General features: G+C 36.3%; 1 protein-coding gene across 1 annotated transcript; it reads left to right on the top strand.

Moving 5' to 3' along the window:
• The first annotated feature begins 2,849 nt into the window (after positions 1 to 2,849).
• Positions 2,850 to 15,280, top strand: LOC148866156 (uncharacterized). The gene is made up of 4 exons (XM_088979906.1): positions 2,850 to 3,867; positions 5,571 to 5,683; positions 14,655 to 14,754; positions 14,857 to 15,280. The coding sequence occupies exons 1-3, from the start codon at positions 3,753 to 3,755 to the stop codon at positions 14,736 to 14,738; spliced, it is 312 nt and encodes a 103-aa protein (XP_088836032.1). The 5' UTR covers positions 2,850 to 3,752; the 3' UTR covers positions 14,739 to 14,754; positions 14,857 to 15,280.
• Positions 15,281 to 23,296: the final 8,016 nt, after the last annotated feature.

Genomic DNA, 23,296 nt, shown 5'->3' with positions numbered 1-23,296 from the left:
CTGGTAATAGAATGAAAGAGGGAGGGAAGACTTTTGTCATTGTATTCTTGTTTTATATAGTAGAATAATTGTAAATAGTTAAATAATATTTAATTTAATTTAATAAATAAATGAATTTAGTAAAATAAATGAGATAAATAGACAATGAAGTTAGAGAGTAAATATATATATATATATATATATATATATATATATATATATATATATATATATATATATATATATAAATATATACACGATTATATGTCTTACTTTGCTAGCAATAATAATTTGTTAGATTATTAAATTATTAACTAATTAAATAATTTAGTAAAATAAGTAAAAAACAAATAAAACTTTATGTATTATCAACACAAGATTGGTAAAGATAATCTCAAATTATTTAATTAATTAATTTAGTATTGTTAATAGGTTGGATTGAACTTTCAGGCTACCAAGCCTATGAACAAGCTTACACCGGTTTGTGGCCCAGCATGGCTGAAAACTTGACCCATGGACCAGCCCGACCCATGGCATGACATGGGCCTGTGCGGGCTTGGGATAAAATAAAATTTTAATTTTTTTTTAAATTTTTGTCTTTTTTGTTTATGTTAAACTTTTCATTATTTTTTTCATTTTTTTTTTGAAAATATGGCTTAGCCTGGTTTGTGACCTAGCCTGGCCTAAGACTTGGCCCGTGGACTAGCTCAACCAATGGCATGGCACGGGCTCGGGCCATATATGATATACAATAATAATATAATAGATTAATATATATAGTTTTATTATATTATTATATTTTATTATTACATATATAAACAATTGTACACATCAAAATTCATATAAAATAAAATTTTAAGATCTTTTTTTAATTTTTTATCTATTTTTAATTTATAAAATCATGGCTTAACTCAGTTTGTGGCCCGATAATAATTATATAATATATAATTTTATTTTCAATTGTATACATCAAAATTCATATAAAATAAAAATTTTAAGATCTTTTTAAAATTTTTGTCTATTTATTTTAATTTATGTTAAAATTTTCATTATTTTTCCAAAATTACAAAAAACATGGCTTAGTCTAGTTCGTGGCCCATCCTGGCCTAAGATGTGGCTTGCGGCACGACACAAGCCTGCACGGGCTTAGGCCGAGGGTTGTGCTGGTCCGACCCGCACAACAAGACCCAACATGGTCCACTTGTAAATAAAATGAGAGATAAAGACAATTTTTGATAAAGATGAAAAAGATAGAAATTTAGTGGCATCATTGTAAATAGTTAACAGTGTCACCATTGTAAATAAATACATGTTTAGTATCAAATATGAAAGAGGAAAAGGAAAAATGACAAGTTATGATTTTTTTCTTTTGTTTTATTTTATGTCATCATTGTAATTAATTAAATTGGTAATGGTAATAGTTAAAAGCATGAAAATAAAAGATTATAAGATTATAACATTTTATTTAGGTTATATATATATAGTTGCCACTTTGCATGATAGGAAATTAATGCAAGAAAAATGCACTCACTCATGTGCACATAATAGTGGCGTGGTCACTAGTGATTGGTTAAGTAGCAATTTGTACGCATAGCGTGGTGAGTAGTATATCATAAGTGGTAAAAGAGTCGTGCAAATTTCATGTCTTTTTTGTTTTTAAGCTTCATGGTGCTACAAAATAGGGTAGCTTGTCCCCATGCCCATAACCCCTCACAACCATGGTGGCAATAAGATTTGATCCCAAGTCTGTAATAAAAGCTAGACAATTTACCTACAGAGCCACCATTGATAATTTCATGGCATTTTAGAATTTAGAAAAAAAACATATAGATTGTACAACATGCAAAACTGCAAATAATTAACCACACAAACAAATATATACAAATTCAAATAAAAAATTTAGAAATTTTATGGTTTATTCTACATCATTAATTTACCTACAGAGCCACCATTGATAATTTCATGGCATTTTAGAATTTAGAAAAAAAACATATAGATTGTACAACATGCAAAACTGCAAATAATTAACCACACAAACAAATATATACAAATTCAAATAAAAAATTTAGAAATTTTATGGTTTATTCTACATCATTAATTTTTATTTATTTTTTTGTTTTATTTACTAAAACCTTAACCTATAATACAATATCTTGTATTTTAATAAAATCCCCCACCTGTCGAAATGTATAAATCATTATAAATTTATGAGGATGGAGAATCAATAAAAACTTGATGAACTGGAATTGGAATGGTTCATAATCGTTGGATTAATCAGAATTCCATTATTATTCCTGATAGAATGGCATTCCCGAGGTAATGGTCATTTCCTTCGCCTCCCTAAAAAATGAGAATTTATATATTCTCATTCTGGTGTGAAACAAACAGCTGGGAGGAATAGACAATTCCGATTCCGATTTTGAGAACCAAACGTACCCAGAAATTTTGCATCCAGTTAAAATTTAGTTTACATTACGAGTGAATAAAACCTAAAATGACACCTAAATACATCAAGGAGTCTACTGTTTTAAACCTCGTTGACTCGTTCATCCATTGGTGTACTGTAGACAAAATGACCCGGTCATAATTCTGTTTCGAGTAAACCACTAATCCATGTTATGAAGATTGAAGACCCAGTGACCCAGTCAACAATCAATCAACCAATCCGGATGTGATGGTTATACTCTTGTGGATTTGTATTATTTGATTTGATTTTGAAATTCTTACATTGACCACATTATGTGTTGACCTGAAGTCTATATCACTATCATCAATTAAAAATTTAAAATATGCCACCATGATGATTGGCCCCACAACCCACTATTTTTATATTTTATGCCCATCTTTTCATATGTCAATTTTCTTGAACCGTGTTTACAGTCAATTACAATTTACAACCCAAAAGGCAAAAGCAAAGCAGTGGGCCTAATTTCCGGGCCGGGATGGCCGGCCAGGCTTGAGGCTTCCCGTCGTCACCATAATATGCATGCAGCTGCAGCCCGACCCAGTCAAATTGCATAGCAATTCCCTTGACGAACCCAATCCCAACCCAAATCAACAACTTCCCAATTGGCTCGGGAGTCGGTTCTGCAGAAACAGGACCACCAGCTATCAATTTGTCTGGACGGTTGGACCCTTGAAATTTGCCACGTTGGAGACATTCAGAATATCAGGACCTACCATCGCTTGGTCAGTTCAGTTTGGTCCCACACCAAAAATCAGCATGCTTTCTTTCAGATCATCAATCACATCATCCAATCGATCTCGATAGAACAATGGGGGTCCCGATCCTTATCCTCAGTAGGCCATGTCAACGAACCCTGGACGGGCCGGGCCAGTCCAGAAACAATCCCTGCAATCTATCTTCTCTGCCCCCACAAACCGCGCATCCATCCATCCGCCTGGCGTCTGCAAGCTGCAACTGTAATCTCCGAGCCTGCTCTCCTTCCCACCCATCGCATTATCAGATAGATGATCATCGGACGCATCTCAAAGTAGCAACTTCACTGTGCCAACGCGACGTGACGTTGAATAGTCCAGCCGATATGTTTGTTTCGTTCTTCTGATACGACTTGTCGCGATGTTACGCATATCGTCCGATACGAGAGAGAGATTCAGAAGCAGAGGCAGAACTCATCCTGGACCTGGTTCTTGCTTTCCTCAAGTAACACGTTCCTGCTTTTTATACCAGGAAGAAAGCAAGGACTACGCAACAGAGATCGTCAAGCGAGAGTGAGAGATATTTTCAATCCTTGACGCACTAAAATACGCCGATGGGTGAAGAAGGAGATCCTTCTGCTCCTCCTCCTCCTCCTCCGTCTCAGCCGACCGCAGCCCGAGAGTCTCCTCCTTCTTCTCATCCGCCTCTTCGGTTCGATCCCAGCCGAAGTAACCCTCTCTCTCAGAATTTTGGTTTCAGTTGACTTGATATATTTCTTGATCTTGAAAGCCCTAACTTTGATATTTAGTTGAACAGTATTCTTTCGAAACTTTATTTCGAGGGTTTGGCTTCGATTTCATTTTGGTTTCCGTGGTTTAGATGCCTTAGAATGATCTTTATCCTTCATCGTCGTTCTGGTTTCCTACTTTCCTATTTTTTGTTTTGTGTAAATTAGTCGTGAAAATTCTTTCATCCAATCTTTGATTCGATTAGTTCTAGGGTTTCTATTTTCCTCTCTAGTTTTTTTTTATTCTTCTTTTTTCTTTTTTTTTTTTTTTTTTTTGAATTTGGAGATGATCCTAACAATATAAAATATATGTACATTAATTAATTCCTTTGGGCTTTGAAGGATATATGACACTTTCTGGCTTAGAAGTATTGATTTTCTCTAGTGCTTCTAGAGCATCCTTTCAGTGTTAAACCCAGAAGCTTAGTCTTTAATTTCTTCCTTTTTGTTTGTGCGTGTGTTTTGGGTTTGGGTGGGGGGGGGGTGCTCTCTTGAACTTTTGTGGATTTGATTATACTATTTATTTAGGTTTAAATCTTGATTTTGGTGTATATATTGACTAAACTCCATTCTTTTGCCATAATTTGTACCTACAGATGCATGCGTATGTTAGCCCATAGTTGCCAAGGGGCCTAGCTGATTCTAGGCGACAGTGGGGTGCCTAGTCATCCTAGGAGGGGGCTTAGGCGATAAGAATTTCATAAAATAAAAAAAAAAAACTAAGTTTTTCTTACTTCTCTAGGTTTATATGCAATTCAGCATGTATATTAAGTAGAAAAATAGCAATTTTCTTTATTAATAACAATAAATTTCCTCTCAAAACATGGGAAATCAACATATCTAGGACAATAGTATTTCAATTATATTAATTTCAATACCTTAAAAATGATACTAATATAATAAGTATTTAATAGAACAATTTCATATCAAATTAGCAACTAAAGAATCATTATAATTTTATATGATAAAATTTAAGACAGAGAGTAAGTGAAAGAGAAAGAGAATAAGATTGTAGCTTCTGTTTATGTAATGTAAGAGAAAGAGAGTAGGAAAAACAAAAACAAAAACAAAAAAAAGAAAGAAACCTCTTCATATGTTTATTCCTTTTTCTTTCTCTTCTCAAAACCTTTGGATCTTTTAAATTTCAATAGTGTAACTTTAAACAAAGCATAAATGGTATATAGTATATAATAGAATGTGGCAACATACATAATAGTAAGATGTAGAAATTTGAATGATATTGCAACAAGGCACTTGCCTTGTAATTTTATTTGCCTAGGTGAGCACATATATCGCCTAGGTTGGCACATAGTTGCTGTAAACAAGGCGTTTAGGTGAAGTGCCAAGCCAAAGGTGCCTAGTCAATGCCTTGACAACCTGATTTGGTCAGCTGATGATATTGTTGAGTATTGGTTTCAAAGCAACATCTCTAAATGGTTTCCAACTGACGATATAGACAAGAAAGGGCCAAGTCTGAAACTAGGAGATACTCTTGTACAAGACTGATCAATGAGTTGGTTGGTCATGTATGTGTGGTTATTCTTTTTTCCTTTGTACCTGTACTAGATATTTCCTCTTTCATTTATTTGATTCTTACTTTGATTTTTTTGTTGGTAGATGCTTATTTCCATTTTTCTTTTGTAGTGGTTGGCATTATCAAAAGAAAGGCCCTGATTAAAAATCTGGCTGCTGTGTATCATGCTGAGTGTCTTGCATACTGCCAAGAACTTCTTGAACTCCAAAGAAAATGGGAAGAGGTTAGAAATTTCTTCTCCTTTTTAATTTATTATTACATTCTGTATATCAAGATTAGCATCGGATATGCCTTATATGCATTACTATAATTGATGGTTAGATGGTATCATGGCATTAACAAACTCATAAGTGAAATACCATTTCTTGTAACTGGAACTGTCTATTGATAGCATGGTGGCATAACTAGAATGGAGTAGGGATGCATATTATTTATATCTTTAATTTATAGTATTGATGGTTAGATGGTATCATGGCATTAACAAACTCATAAGTGAAATACCATTTCTTGTAGCTGAAACTTTATTGATAGCATGGTGGCATAACTAGCATGGAGTAGGGATTGGATTGATGCCATTTAATTTGTTCCCGGTAGGATAATATTGACCTTCCAATTATTGCATCATTCTCAGTTTTCATGAACCATAAGGGAAAAGTTCCACATTTCTTGGCTCAACTGTATCACTGGTGGATTGATTAGTGTTATTGCATATTATTTATATCTTTAATTGTAGCTGAAGTTTTTTATTCATGACCATAATTTCAATTACCAGTTGCTGATTTTGTGCCACCTAAAGTCAATATACAGGTTTTCTACAAATTCTCTGTTCATTAGCAAAGTAGTTAGATGTTCTGGAAGAAGTGGCACTTTAAACCAATGTTTTAAAATGTGGAGGCATGCACCTCAGGGCGTTGTGGGGGCACCTCACCTGGAGGCCCAGGTGTACGCCTCCCATGCCTTTTAAAATACTCCTTTAAACTTGTTTTAGAAATAAGAACCTGTTGACTCTCTAACTGTACACAAGGCTTAGAGCTGTTCATGGGCTGGGATCGGGCCAGGCTTTACTAATTAACAGAAAATGTCCAGGCCTGAGCCCTAGCCTGGCCTGATTATTATCCTATTCTTGAGCCCATGCCTGTAGTCCGGGTGTACGTTATGCAATATCTTAGTTCTATTTTCTAATTCCATACTTTTTAACTTGTTCCCATCCAATCACACATTTTGCACAACAAATATGCTGCTGCCCAAGATACAATTATAGACCTAAGTTCAAAAAAAAAAAAAAAAGAATCATACACAAAATATAAAAGACAAAATAGAATTACAAGTTATTACCCAATACCACCTATTAGGTGGTATAGTCCAAGCCTGGCCTAATATATATATATATATATATATATATATATATATATATATATATCCAAGCCTGGCCTAAAAAATAATTGGGCTCTCGAGCCCGAGTCTGTGAGCCTAAATATATGCTTGAGCTTGATAAAAAATGGGCCAGGCCAGGCAAGCCTTGTCAATCTTCTAGGTTATGAGAACAACAAGAGTTTCAGGGGTGTCAAATTGAATGCACGACCCCCACCCCCAAAGAGCCTATATATCTTATTAGTTATAAGTATTTACAAAGAGGCCCTTGAAGGGATAAAGATAAAAAAAATAATTACTAAGAGGTCCTTGGAGGGCTAAAAGATAAGAAAGAAAATAAATGCTATGGTACAATAGGGATCATGGAACTACAATACATTAAGTATCTCTACACTCCCCCTCAAACTGATGCTGAGACATAAGCATTAGTTTGCCCACAAGAAATAGATGTCTAGATCTCGTCATAGGCTTTGTGAGAATGTCAACAATCTCTAAGTCAGAAGCTATATGAGGAAGGGATAGAGCTAGTAAGAAATAGATCCCTAATGAAATGATAGTCCACCTCAATGTGTTTGGTTCTCTCATGAAACTCTAGATTAGATGCAATCTTGATAGTGCTAGTTTTATCATCATAGAGAGGAATAGGTGTGGGGAGGTCAACACTAAGATCAACAAGAAGAATTGAAGCCAAACAATCTCACTACATACCGATGACATAGCCCTATATTCGGCTTCTATAGATGACTTAAAAACTATCTGTTGTTTCTTACATTTTTAGGAGATAAGGGAGTCTCCCACAAAGACACACCACCTGATAGTAGACCGTTTGGTGTCAAGACAACCTGCCCAATCTGCATCAGCATAAGCCCTTAATTGAAAAGGAGAGGAAGAAGAAAAGAACAGTCCCTGAGACAAAGTGCCATGAACATAATGGATAATTTAGTGGACAACAGTCATGTGGGGGTGACGTGGGGATGAAACGAATTGACTAACTACCTAAACCACATGGGAAATGTCCAGAAAAGTCACGGTAAGATAGATGAGAGACCCAACTAGTTGTCGGTATAGAGTAGCATCAGGAAGCAAGGTCCCATCAAATTTAGACTTCTTGACATTGAGTTCCAAAGGTGTATCAACCTGTTTGGTGTCTGTAAGGCCAGCAATCTTAATAAGATCAGATGCATACTTGTGTCGACAAACAAAGTAACCATGGTTGCTACGATGTACTTCTAGCCCCAAGAAATAAGTAAGAGAACCCAAGTCTTTCATATGAAAGGAACTGTGGAGAAGAGACTTAAGTTCTTGGGTTCCAACCTCATCATCCCCTATCAATAACATATCATCTACATACAACAACAAGATTGTAATGCCTTGAGGTCTTTGAATATGAAGAGAGAATAATTAGAGGCACTCTGATTGTAGCTAACAACCACTACAGCATCTCGGAATTTCTCAAACCAGGCCTGGGGAACTTGTTTGAGACCATATAAGGATTTCTTTGACTAACAAACAAGAGATGGATCACCATTGTAAGAGGCTTCATGTATACCGTCTCCTTCAAATCGCCATGAAGAAAAGCATTTTTCACATCTAACTGATGAATGGCCCATGAATGTGTAGCAAATAAAGATAGGAGGATACAGACTGTAATAATCTTGGCTACAGGAGCAAATGTCTCCTCATAGCCAATGCCATACTCTTGGGTGTAGCCTTGAGCAACAAGCCTAGCTTTGTACTGGTCCAATGAGCCATCTAATTTCAGCTTAACTGTGTAAACCCAATGACTTTCAATTATCAAAGCATGAGAGACGAACTACCAAATCCCAAGTGGCATTCTCCTGTAAGGCATGGATTTCTGCATCCATGGCATCTCTCCAATGAGGATTGGTAATGACCTGCTTATATAAGCGGGGAATATCTATGATAGATAACACAACAAAGAAAAAACTATGGTTTGAAGGGAAGCCATAACGGTCAGGGGGTCTAGAAATATGAGAGGAACGACAAAGAGATGTGGAAGGAAGAGAATTTGAAGGAACATCACTTGCAGGAACATTAGTGGGGGGATGATCTGGGCTGGGAGGAAGTAGGTTGGAGGTCTAGGATCTAGGGCAGGTAATCTTTTGCGAGAGAAGACGAGAAAGTCCTTTACACTAGTAGGAGAAGCATCCAATGAGTCAAAATTCTGCAAGATGGAAACAGATGGAGCAGATAACTTTGCAACAATAGCAAAAAAGGAGATATGCTCACGGAAAACAACATTTTGAGAAACACGAATGCAATGAGCAGAGGGATCCTAACAAAGAAATCCTTTGTGTTCTAGACTATATTCTACAAAAGCACACATAACAGACTGAGTAGATAACTTGGAATGTTCACAAGGAGGAGATGAACAAATCAAAGACACCCAAAAACATGTAGGCTAGATAAGTCTGGTGAACAACCAATCAGTTTTTGAAAAGGGGACATATTAACAATAATTGATGAGGGAACATGCCATATTAGCAATAATCAAGAAAATAACAGTACTAGCAGCCTCTACCCAAAATGAAGAAGGTGCATGAGATTCTTGCACTTGGGTTTCACAACACTGAGCACATGACCATTCTTACGCCCTACCACTCCATTTTGTTGAGGTGTATCTAGACAACTTCGTTGAACTTGTATCCCATGACTTCTCAAGCAAGGCTTAAAATGTCGAAGTCAGTGGAAATGTTGATTATCCAAATATAAGAAAAATGTCAGAAATATCGTATGGAATTATTGTAAAAATTATAGACATAGTGGAAACATTGTAAAATATGCCAACTATAGAATGATATTTTATGAAATGGCAAAAGAAGCATAGGCACACCTTTTTAAATTATTATCTTGTTCCAAATTATTAAACAAAACTAAGAAACTAAGGTTATAGACAAAAGAATATGTTCTGAAGTTGCTCTGTAAACCTTAAGCTTTAGAACTTCATGATAGAATTAGTTAAAGCAAAATTTAAACTCATAGAAAATGTAAATGGTTGTAATAGATCAACCAAATAATCTACTACAAAGACGGAAACTATTATTTAACTTCATGTTTGAAATGAATATTGAGCTAGCTCAAAGTTGTAATCATGTAATTTAGGTGGACAATAGCTTTGTTACTTCACATATCTACAATATTGTCACCAACTTATGTTATAATACTATCTCTTGTACTCCACATAGTACTGGTAGTGTTCATTAGGGAATATGTCAATTCTAGTAAATTTTCATGTTGCTACCGTGAAAATGGAAATATGCCGTGGATACTATCTCTTGTACCCCACGTAAGTCTGGTAGTGTTCATTGGGGAAATGTCAATTCTAGTAAAATTTCGTGTCACTACCCATGGAAATGGAAATATGTCATGGAAATATTAGGGAAATTAGGGACATTTTATACCATGCTCTCAAGTAAGTTAAGAAGTCTACATTAGTGTATTCTCGCCCTGAATCTAAACGGAGAATATGTATATGAGACTGAAATCGGACTCGTATCATAGTATGAAAAAGCCAAAATGTAGGATACACTTCAGATTTATGTCTCAGAAATTAAATCCATGTATACCTGGTGCAGTCATCAATAAACAAGACAAAGTACTTGTATCCAAGTCGAGAAATAACAGATGAAATCCAAACATCACTATGTATAATCTCAAATGGTGAGGTGGCATGCTCAGATATGTGAGAAAAGGGTAGAGTGCGGCTTTTACTTAAGCAACAAGAAACACACAAGATATCAAAATTACTTAAAGAAAGAAAATAGAACTAGAGTCAAACAAAATTTTAACTTTTCAAAATGAGGATGTCCCAAACGTTTATGCCATAAATCCCAAACATTATTTTGTCAGTTTCTTCTAACAATAGATTTAGAAGAAAATGAACTAAGATATGACGAAATTGCTAGTGCTTTAGGATTCTCGAACTCCACAATGCAAATAAACAGCCTAGCCTACGCCCCTTCCCTTTCACCTTCCCAGTGTACCAGTCCCGAATCAAACAACTATCATGAGAAAAAGTAAGTCTATATCCTTCATCAGCAAGTTGACCAACAAAAATCAGATTAGTAGTAAGATTAGGTGCAAGAAAGGTTTTGGTAAGAGGAAAGGAGGCAATAGATGACAACTTAAGGAAAATGTCATTGCTACCAATGATATTCAGTTTTTCACCATTGGCAGTAATGAAATGTCTATGATGGGATTTAGGAATGTTATCTAGGGGTTCAGAATAAGCTCCTATCATATGATTAGTTGCTCTATAATCAATTATTCAAATATGATACTGAGAAGAATAGTACCCAGAAAACTCACCAAACAAGCCAATGTCAGAAAAAGCAAAGGAAATAGTAGATGATACTAGTTGTCGAATTTCATCCATAGATGCAAGAGATGTAGAAGATTCACCCTTAGAAGAGGAAGCATCAGTGGTTTGGCCCTCAATCACTTGATATGCACGTGGATGGTTCTTCTGGGCACCTTTAGATGGTCTAACTGGTCAACCTGAGATGATGTGACCATACTATGCTGCTTACAATAGGTGCAGACATTCTTCTTACAGTGAGAAGCAATGTGTCCAAACTCCTTGCACTCATAACATTGTATTTTGGAGAAGTCCTTAGCACCAGATTTATTGTTTCCATGAACAACAAAAGCTGTATCAGGCCCAGAGTTGATTAATTTTCCATCAAAACTTGCAGTAGTTAAAAGTATAGTCTCCTCCCTCAACAATTTCCCCATCACTGAATCCTAATCTGGAATAGTTCTTCTACTTGGTATGTTGGACTTCAAGCCTAAGTCTCACAAGGAACTGATTCACTTTTATTTTCTTTTCTCAAAGTATTGTTGGAGATACTTGACATATTTTACGGGATCTGAAGATTCTATATTGATAAGTTCATACTCTTCCTATAAATCAATAAAATCGGCATAATATTCCTGAATCTTCTTATCTCCCTAACAGTAGGAAAAGATTTCAGATTCAATCTGATATTGTCTGGACATGCTGGATTGATGGTACACTTTCTTCAAATATGCATGCATATAAGCCGTATGCATCATTCTCATGGTTACAATAATACGAGAAACAACTGAGTATCCAAGAAACTAATTTCCCATTATCCAACTTCCATTGTGCATATCCTTTGATATCAATTTCATCTGCCTTGGTAATCCTCCCATCCAAATATCCCTCTAGGCCTTTCCCTTCAACAAAGAAGTCGAAATGGAACTTCCACATGCTGTAGTTAGTTCCATCGAACTTTATGAGAACGATATCAGTCTTTTTAGACATTTCAAAACACACTCACAGTCCAAAATAGGTTAACAGACTTCAAGAGAGGGTAACAGTCGAAAAAACCGGTGATTAATCACCCAACTAAGATCAGTAGCAAATCAACAACAATACTGAAATAATACTCCACCAAAAAAAAAAAAGAGGTTTCGCTGCAGAAATCTCAAAAAAAAAGGGCTGTATCAATCTCAGTCCTAAAATGGTAAGTTTAGGACTGTCAACAACAAGATGGGATTGAAATCCTATCAAAACTGATCTAAACTTCAAGGCAGAATGATGAACAGATAAAGAAGGCCTGGGTGACACCAACTACAAAGTTCTAGTCTGATTGAATCAGCTGATTTTTCAAAAAAAAGAAGAAAATCTGACCTGCTGGGTGTCTTTTCCAGAAAAAAGATATCAGCTACGTCTGATCCAAAACAGCACTTAAAAATTTTCAACCAGGATTTGAGAATGATCGGAATTCTCCTTAAACAGTTCACTAATCACCCCAGAACTCAAACAAATCAGCAGCTGAAGGATATTGCCTGCTCTGATACCATGTCAATCTTCTAGGTTAAGAGAACACCAAGGGTTTCAGGGGTGTCAAACTGAATGCACGACCCCCACACCCAAAGAGCCTATATATCTTATTAGTTATAAGTATCTACAAAGAGGCCATTGAAGGGCTAAAGAGAAAAAAAGAATAATTACAAAGAGGACCTTGGAGGGCTGAAAGATAAGAAAGAAAATAAATGCTATGGTACAACAGGGATCATAGAACTACAATACATCAAGTATCTCTACAAGCCCACTAGGCTATCCATCCTATGAATAGGTCTACTCTTCTGACATTGTTTCCTTTGAATCACATTGCTAAGGGAGTGCTTAGTTGAACCAGATGACTATTAAACTTTATATTCCCCTAGTGTGGAAGAGATAATTCTGCTTTAGAAAAACTGCATAGACCTTTTTTTTTCCCACCAAGGTTACTTTTAGATAAGGTTTATTTGCTCGACTCGAAGTTGATAAAAAAGGGTCATGCCAGAATTAAGTCTACTTGCTAGTAGAACTCAGGGACTGTTTGATAATGGCTAAAAGTGGCTGAACTGATTGACTTATTGTCTTTTAGTGGATAAAATAGTCATATAATGAAATATTTAGGTCATAGTAACAGATGACTTACAAGTTACAACCTACTTAATGATTTGTTCACTAAAAAATAAATCAATAAATCATTCAGTTCAGCCATTTCAGTTGTTATCAAATGCCCCCTTGGTCAAATACATGGATATTGTATACCCCCTCCCCCAAAACAGGCAAAAGAAAAAAGAAAAGGCAAGAAAAAGAAAAAGAAAGTTGAAAGATGCAAACAAATTAGATGAGATTAACAAATTTTGATTTGTTCTAAATTCTCTAGATGGTATGCAATTCAAATTTAGGTATTTAGGACTTGGCTTATTCAGTTCAGTATCTACCAATACCATGTTGGTTTGGCTGACTGGATACAACTTCTTCAAGGCTTCAGTCCCCCATAATATAAGGAGATCCATCTGGTTTCATACCCATACATGAGAGCAATACCTTGGTGCATAATTTTTTTTATCAGTACTTTGCGTCAATGTTTTAACCCCAACATTTCAAACTTCTGGATTTAGGTATGATCAGAGAGGTAGAGGACCAATAATACACCTCACCATAGTGGGTTGAACATCAAAACACATTAATCCCTTTGCTAACAATGTCTTCTGCCTATCATTGTATATCCTCATAAATATTCAACAGTTTTGTGATGAGAAATGAATGCAAATCTCATCTGGTTTTCTGCTTTATGGTGCAATAACTCAACTTGGGTTCAGTAACAACAGTCGTCATGTAATGTCGGAAAGCTTGGATAGATGTTAAAGAAACAAAAACAAATACAAGTGACATGATGTGGATCAATGATATATATCACTTTACCTTAGGGACAGGTCATATTTTCAAATCTTACCATTGTAATTTTATGAGTTGTGATAAAATAGTGACCCAGGTGGCTCATTAAAAACTGGTTGGATTGTTGAAATCTCAATGGTTTTAACAGTTTTCATGGGTCATCCAGTTTTTCAGAAATTTAAAAGAACTGGTGATCTAAAATACAGGAATGGCAACCAGTTCCTAGTTTTCGTGGGTTAATCGTCTGGTCGGGTAAAGTCTTATAACATTGTATTGCAAGGTTGTGGCAACCTTTGTATATATTCTGACTCTGGTATTCTTTTGACTATGAAAAAGATACGATATTAGATTGTTACAGCCTTTTTTTTTGATAAGTAGATTTTGACAGCCATCAAACCATGTCTAGTTTTAACTTGGAGAATGTCTAGGTATAATCCCATTATTTGATATCTGCCTAGTTACTGATTGACAATTTCCTTTAGTAGGTTCTAGTTTTCTATAAAAGCTTGTTTTAATTGGTCCTACATGATATCTAAACATCACTTTATGAAGTTAGAGATTTGTTATAACCGATTCTAATGAAGCTTCTTATATTTTGCAGCCACTTATAGATAGAAAAGCTCCTGAGAACAACACGAGGAAAGAAATGATAAGGCCATCCAAACGGCTGAAGAAGACCCGCTAAGCATTCACTCCATAAGGTTCACAACATTTGTCCTCTATGTAGAACTGTGTAACATTTTGAACATTTCCCACGCCCATGTAATTCTAAACCTTGTTTTTTTCCCTTTTTTTTGTTACAGCTAACCTTTTCCCCAAATGGCAAATATCATTTACAGTGAGATGCAACATCGGTTATTGTCATTATCTTGACTTTAGGTGTTTCATATGGTTGGTTGCTTGGATAAGTATACAGATATGATTGGCTTTCTCAGAGGTTTCCAGCTGCTCCATACAAGCATGAATGTTCTCTGGTCCTGTAATGCACTTGATATTTAAAGAAACTATTTGGAAGATCAAATGGCTAAAGCATGACCAATTCTGTTATCTGTATTAGTAGCATAAATGTATTGTCCTGGATGCTCTATCCAGGGGTGCCCTTGCCATTAGTTTTTTCTTTTAATTTTTATTTAAACTCATCCCAATATCTTGGGTTGCGAACTTGTGATCACAACTGTAATACATTCTTATTAGTGCAATGGTTCTCCTCGTCATTATTATTCTTTATTTGTATTTTGCAAAAATAACCTTCGCCCTCCCTAAAGAAGAAAAAATTTCGTTTGGCATGTTTAGTTTGTAGGTGTTTTCTACTCTGGTTGATTTGCCAAGAAATTCTGCAATGTCAACGCCATGTTGGCATTTTTAGAGCAGCAAAGTGGGCTTGTCCACCCACCGGTTGCCACAGGCCAGGCATGGCACGGCCCAGTTCAATCGGGCCATGCTCAACCCATACCCCCCGTGTCGTGCTCGAGTTTTGAGACTCACGGGCTGGCAATACACGACATGAAAAAGTGAGTTGTGCTGGCACGACCCACAGCCCAACACGACAATGCGAATGGTGGCCTGGCATGGCATGGCACAAAGCCCCAGTACGTGATGGGCCCCATTGCCCGCCTGAATAATATTTTGCCTTTGTGTATTTAACTATGGGGGCCCCAACAGTTATATTTCGCTTATTTGGGTGTAAGAGTTAGGAGGCGCGGGGGTATTTGTTTATTTTGCCTTTAGAGTGCAAAAAATGACCTAATGCCTCCAATAATTATATAAAAGCTTGTTTGAGGGACATCTTAGTAAAGATCACAGTACCCCTCTCTTAACAACTATAAAATGGTGTTTATTTGGTCAATAAAATTATTTTCAACTTCTAGAAATGCCCTTACCTCTATTTTAATTGCACCAATTCTCATATTCTACATATTCTCACATATCACAAACTCTCGTATTTTTTCATACTGTCATTTACTCTTTTATGCTTCTAATTATTAATTCTCAACTTTATTCAAGTTTTAAGAAGATTTGTACAAGTGTTTCAAGTTAGCAATTTGGGAGACTTAGAAACTTCATAAGTTGACATTAAGTTGGAATTCTAGACCAACAAATTTAATAAGTGATAGTTGATTTTCATTTTTTAGGGTTTTAATATTTCAATTTTTTTAATAGTCAGTTCTTTTCAAAATCCATTTCCAACTTTAGCATTGATTATGTTTAATCACAATACGTTAACATCCATGTGGGTGTCTAATGAAGACACCTCTTCTACTACTAATGCTAAGGGTGGCATGAGAAAGACCAACGATGTCTAGAATATGTTTAATATAGAAACTATTGAGGGAAAGGGAAAAAGAATTGTTTGCATAAAATGTAGGAATGATTTTAATTATAGTAACAAATAGTCTTGTCAATGATACTCAAATATCTGAGTACCGATCCAATATCCGGTCTGATTATCTCAGATTCGGATGATGTATTTATATAATTGGATTGGATTCATATGTTATAATCGATTTATAATCTCGGATTCGGATTCGGATGATACTCAAATATCCGGTCTAATTATAGTAACAACGATGTCTACATCATATTTATAATCAAATGGAATTCAGATTCGACCCCACCAGATTCAATTAAAATCCATCCAATTATATTATAATTTATTTTAATATATAAATTTTATATAATTATATTTAAATTTATAAAAAATACATTTTTATATATTATATTATATATGAATTTATATATATAATAAAGTTAGTATGTTATATTTACATTAATCTATTATATATAAAAGTTGAAAAGTAATTAAATTTTTATTTTTTTGGTATTTTAAAAAATAAAATCAAAGTTGGATTAAATCCAAATCTAATCCAATTTCGCTAGGATTCGAATTCAAATATGAAGTCTTCATATCCAATTGGATTTTGGATTGGATTTGGATGCTAATTGGATCGGATTCGGATTATGCTGAATCCAACCCAAAACCAATCCAATTATAGTTCTAATAACAAAGGTGGTATTGGCAATTTGGCTGGTCACATGGTTAGGCATTTGAGAACAAACAATGAAAAAAATCACAAATTGGGCATAGGCTTTTCAGTAATTTTTAATATTCACAAAAAATGAGGTAAGAACTAGCAAACTATATTGCACATGTTGAACAACCACTTTTATTAGTTGAAGACCTTATGCTTGAAAGATTTTTATAACAATATGTAAATCCCCAATTTAAAGAAGTTTCTAAAGATACTATTAAAACAAATGTTTTAATATATTTTTTTTCATATAAATAAAATTTAATTTTTACTTTGTCATGTCTTAATTCTAAAATTTCACTTATATTTTGACTTGTAAATATAATATAATATTAGTTATGTTTGTGTCAGTATTTCACAACACATTTTATTGATGATCATGGATTTTATAAAAATGAATTTTAAGTTTTATAAGACTTAGATGGCTTTATACAGGCTAAGCAATTATTGCAAGTATTTTAACTAATTTACATACATATGGTATTGAAAATAAAGTTATTTTTATTAGTTTTAATAATGCTAGTAATAATGATTCAACTATAAATATTTTAAAATCTCAATTAAAATAATTTTTATTCATATGAGATGTATATGTCACATTTTAAATTCATGTGCAAAAATCTTTGAATGTTATTTCCCCACATATTTCTAAAATTAGAAATTGTATTATATATAATATAACTTCTAGAATTAGAAAACAATAATTTAAATATTTATGTCAAAAATATAAAAAAATTGTATTAGATGTTTAACATACATGGAATTCTAACTATTCTATATTAAATAGTTCTATTCTATATAAATACATTTTTACTAATTTTTATAATGAGAAAATGCCCCATGATTTTTTCAATGATGATGATTAGGATATTGCAACTTGTACAAAAGATTTATTTACAACTTTTTTTTTATGATACAACTTATGTATTTTTTATTGTTTATTATCCAACATTTTGTATTTTAGTTAATCAGTTGTTTATAATTAGTTTTAAAAATATAGAAATGATTTAAATTTGAAAAATACTATTGATGTAATGGAAATTAAATTTAAAAAATATTGAAAAAATATTTCTCTTTTATTTTGCTTAGTTGCAATATTAGATCCTATGATTAAAAAGGATGGTGGTTTAACTTGAATTATATTATGATGGTATAAGAATTAATCTTGGAACAAAAAAATAATGTTAAAAATTTATTATTTGAAATATATAGTACATATGAATCACAAACATTAAGACATAGGAGAACTTGTACAACTTCCACTATTGGGACCACTAGTTCTAGTAGTGGATTGGATAAAGTTTGGCCATTAATAAATTCTCTAGATGGTATATTGGGGTGTAGACGGGACCCGGTCCACACTATATTGGGGTGTGAACAGGACCGGTCCCGTCCACATCCAATCAAATGGGTCTTCATCCCATGAAGATTCTCGTCCATGAGATGAATAGGGTGCTGAACACTGCCTTAGACAATGACACTAGATTAAAAGCATGTGGATCCCTAAAATCCAAACCTATACTTTTTGTTTACAAATTTGGTTCCAAGAGGCCCATCTTGTCATTTTACTATCACCCTTGTCCCCTCACCAGAATCCTCTTTGAGCCCTCCTCAAGAACAAATGCTCTTAGGGATAAGAAAACAAGTCATATAATAGGTGGGAATTGCAAATATTAATTACAAAACGAGAAGTAGAGTATGAACTTTTAACCTTGGAAATATGAGCTATGTATGGAGAATTTAAATTCAGGTAAAGGATTCCTTCATTGAAGAATTATGCTCCTTCAACAACAGTATCATCTTTTACCACTTCCTAGTACTTTTAAAAGAAGTTTGGGAAGCCATCTGGACCCAGGGCTTTCCTAAGCCCATCTAGAAGAGAACTTCCTTAATTTCTTGGTTAAAGATTTCTTTCTGAAGCTCCTCGTTGTCCTCCTCTATTAACTCTCATGGTTTTCTTCTAAGGCTCTCTCAATATCCCAAGGCTGAGAAGTGGAGAAAAGGGTTTGAAACATAAAGATGTTTTTGACTTGATCATGCCCTTCATACCACTCTTATTCCCCATTCTTGAACTTTAGAAATATGTTTTTGTCCCTTCTTTAAATAGTTGCATTGTGGAAAAATCTAATAATTTTATTTCCATACAATAACCAATTTGTTCTAGACTTCTAGGCCCAATGAATCTCCTCTTTTAAGAACCAAGTATCTAGTTTAGTTGTGCTTCTAACTCCATAACCCTCTAATGATCGTAATCCGAGCCATGCCTTGCCATTTCTACTGTCAAGTCCAACTTGAAGCTTTCTATCTAGTCTTGCACTTTACCAAATTCTTTTTTGTTTCATTTTTTGAAGTTCCTTTCTAAGAATCTTACTCCTCCTAGTACTCCGGTTGTTGCCTCTCCCATTACTTTCCCAACTCTCCTCGATAATATGTTCTCATATTGATTATAGGTAATCAACATTTTTTCAAACCTGAAAAGTCTCCTTAACTTCAAATTTATAGGATTGGTAATCAAACAAATGGGCAGATGATTCGAACCATGAGTTGGAATAAGGACTTTTTCATCTAGGAACATGTCTCTCCATCTCAAATTGCTCATGCCTCTTTTGGACCACTATTAGGAATCTCTTCTAAATCCTAGCTTCTCATCAGGCTTCTATTCTTCTTTATTTTCTTTCATTTTCATTTGATTTTCCCCCAGCTTATCTTCCAGATTAAAAACCATAATAAAATACCCAATACAACTAGCTAGCTTTGCCATTTTTTCATGAAAGATAACTCTGTTCTTTTCTGGTTCATCATAAATAAAGGAGCACCACTAACACTTGTCCCCTTCAATTTTTGTATGGATAACGTTTTTATCAACTGCAAGAATGTCAACCTTAATTTTATTTTCATCCCAAAAAACAGCTAGCTCAGCAGCACTGCCAGCAATGGTAATAGGATCCACACCCAGCACTGCCAGCTAGGCAAGCATTTAAACTTCTTCCCACTCACAAGGCTCCACTTTGTTTCATTAGAAAAAAAAAAAAAAAAAAACAATCTCCGGCCATTCTCTTCTTCTAAATCATTTACCTCATTTTTATGAAGGTGATGAACTTGCTGCCATTAGCACTTTTATCTCTTTTGTTCTATGCGATGCCTAATGATGCCTAGGTGTCTTTAAATAGAATAAATAATTGTGTATTGCAGTTTGTGCACAATTCAATCCAAGATGAATACATTGCCTCAAGAAACAGATATGGTACTATACATATCACTTTTATATAATTAGTTATCAGCTCTTGCTTGGTTCCAGTTGTTGGCAATCACTTGGATGTGAGCTATGCCATTCAAAATCCAAATTGCTTCTGTAAGAATGACTCTTTTTATTTGTTTTGCTTCATCCAAGCTCAGATAATTAGTTATCAGCTCTTGCTTGGTTCCAGTTGTTGGCAATCACTTGGATGTGAGCTATGCCATTCAAAATCCAAATTGCTTCTGTAAGAATGACTCTTTTTCATTGTTTTGCTTCATCCAAGCCCAAACCCGAGCCTGGCCTGATCAACGGGGCTAGATCTTGAGCTTAACTCTTGATAGAAATTAAAAAAAAAAAAAGATTTTTTTTAACTTAACAATAAAACTGATTTATTTATATTAAATGACATCAAAATCCAAAAATACTGAAAAATCTCACAATATATTATAAAATATATTTTTAATATGGGCAATTTCCTTAAACTATCCTTACTATTTAGCTAATTGATTAACTGTACATTTACTGTTTACATATTGTCTTAAGTATTCTTACTGTTCTAAAAATTGACATCATCGTTAAGTGCTAACTGAAAGAAACAAAATGTTAAATTTACTGTCATAGTATGTGGTGCTTCTCCCCAAGGTATTTTCCATCATTGCTGCAGTTGTCGGTTGGGGATGCTAGTGTCTCCGTCATGGGTGCTGAGTTTTGGAACAATGACTGCACCGACCAGGGCCGGTCACTGTGCAGGCAGCCAAAAATGACGAAAGAAAGAGCCACCCACCGACACTGAGCTCAGAGGAAGAAGAGGAGTGATTTCCCTTGATGCCCAGGCTCCCTAGTCCCCTCCTCCACTTGCTTAATCACTGTCAACTGCTTTCTCTTTCCTTTGCCCCTCCTTAAGATTCATTTCCCGTCGAATCCAATCCTCTGCTCCCATCCCCAACCGGAAGCTGCAGCCGCAATGGAAAATAACTTGGGGGAGAAGCACCGACATCCTCTGCTCCCATCCAATTCTCGAGCTGCCCCCATTCCCAACCGGTAGCTGCAGCAATTTAACAAGAAGGTAGAGGCTACTTCAACCATGTGAAACCTAATGTTTGACCTTGTGAAACCTGATGAAATTTTTTAACAGATGTGAAACAAACGAGTTCAATCATCAAAACTCAAAAGCGGGTAGAGGCTGCTTCTTGAATATTCACTGATGTAGGTGCATTTGGTTGGCCTGTACGGGGCTAACGCGTGTCGAACCAGAAGGTGCCATCCTGAGCATACCATGGGAACACTCAGAGCTCAGGCGCAGACCAGACGGATGCAATCCAAGAGCGCCGTGTGGCTCTAGCAGAGGATCTCGCTAAGCCCCGTACGGCTCGTATCTAGACCATCCAGGCCCAACTACTCCCAAGCGGCTCCTGCCATAAATACGAAGCACCCCCCACAAGGTAAGGGGGCGAGACTCTTTGGACTCAATTTGGAGCTTATGTAATCTGTAAGCACTACTTCACTCTGGAGAACTTAAGTGCTATTTAAGTCCTCATTTGGACCCTTTGACTCCGGACCTTTAACTAACTTCATGCTCGTACTAACTTGATCGTCGGAGTCCTCGCCTCAAGCACCCACCCGAGGCCTCTAACATCTCTGTCCTTGTAGGGCCTACTTTGGACCTCTCGCACATCGCATTCAGTACCAGCCTTCAGCTCCTACAGTATCCGAAGAGACCTTCCACTTTGGACACAGTCCTCGGCCTCGCCTTTCCCTCCTTTGGACCTTTGAATCCCTCGGCCATCTCAACCGAAGCTCGGGAACGAAATTACCTTGTTGTCCATGGCCAATTCGAGCATCAACAATTGGCACCGTCTGTGGGAAACGTTGCTAAGACGATCCCCTAAAGCATTAAGAACTAAAAACCTCTCCAGTTTCAAACACTATGGTACGAAGAACCAGGAACACTCGGAACCTGGTTACGAACGAGCAGTTCAAGGCGCTCCTCAATCATCCAGAATACTTAGCACAGCGCGTGGAGCAAGTATGCCCCCAGGCAGGAGGTCTCTCCTGAGGCGACTGCCCTGCCGGGGTGTCTGAATACCAAGATCAGCATGAGTAGGCCGAACTACCAGCCCTCAGCCGAGCCCTCTAGGTTGGGCAGCAGCCGACCCCTCAGCGCACCTCGGAGGAACGAAAGGCCTCCCAGCCGAAGGCAAGAAGAACCAATGGCGTCCAAAGATAGCTGCCAGCCCTCCGAGCAGCACCACCGTCGTAGAAGGGACAACACCCGGGACGAAGGTGGGCGCTTTGGTCGTCGTAGCACCCACTACAAAGCCGAGGGCCGACGCCACGCCTCTCCCCCTCCAATTTCCGAAATTTGCAACATCCTAAACAATCGCCGCGCCAGACGAGAGACGTGTGGTCTTGCCTCAGAGCACTCTAGAGTCTGAGCTGACCCCCACCGTGCTCACGAAGACAATGGAGGGGCACAGGCTCCCACCGACCCTTGGATCGCAGAGCTGCAGGCTGAGCTCGGAGCTATTAGGGATGAGCTCCAACAAGTTCATGAAAGCAATCATACGGGGAGGATGAACAACTTTACCCCGAACATCATTTCGGAGCCTCTTCCCCAACACTTCAAGGCTTCCACGCTGGAGACGTATGATGGGAGCTCTGACCCTGACGACCACTTGGAAGGTTTCAGAGTGCTCATGATACTCTATGGGTTTTCTAATGCCTTGACGTGTCGAACCTTCTAGGCCACCTTTAGGAGGGTAGCTCGCCGTTGGTTCTCCAGCCTCCCACCTCGGTCAATCAACTCATGGGAGCAGTTTACCAACCTATTCCTCGCCCGCTTTATCAGCAGCAGACAATGCCAGAAAAGTGTAGTCTCACTGATGTCAATTAAATAGAAACAGGGTGAGTCTGCGATCTTACATTGATTGCTTCAAGAAGGAAGAGCTCGAGGTCTTTGACCTCGACCCCATGGTC

Source organism: Nelumbo lutea, chromosome 3 (assembly GCF_056320005.1).
Source record: "Nelumbo lutea isolate HS-2025 chromosome 3, American lotus-T2T, whole genome shotgun sequence".
NCBI classification, from domain to species: domain Eukaryota; kingdom Viridiplantae; phylum Streptophyta; class Magnoliopsida; order Proteales; family Nelumbonaceae; genus Nelumbo; species Nelumbo lutea.
This window is presented reverse-complemented; position numbering and strand designations above follow the sequence as displayed.

Coding starts and splice junctions, on each gene's coding strand:
- LOC148866156 (XM_088979906.1), top strand. CDS start 3,753: ATGGGTGAAGAAGGAGATCCTTCTGCTCCTCCTCCTCCTCCTCCGTCT. Junction 3,868..5,570: donor TCGGTTCGATCCCAGCCGAA/GTAACCCTCTCT, acceptor TTTCTTTTGTAG/TGGTTGGCATTATCAAAAGA. Junction 5,684..14,654: donor TCCAAAGAAAATGGGAAGAG/GTTAGAAATTTC, acceptor TATATTTTGCAG/CCACTTATAGATAGAAAAGC.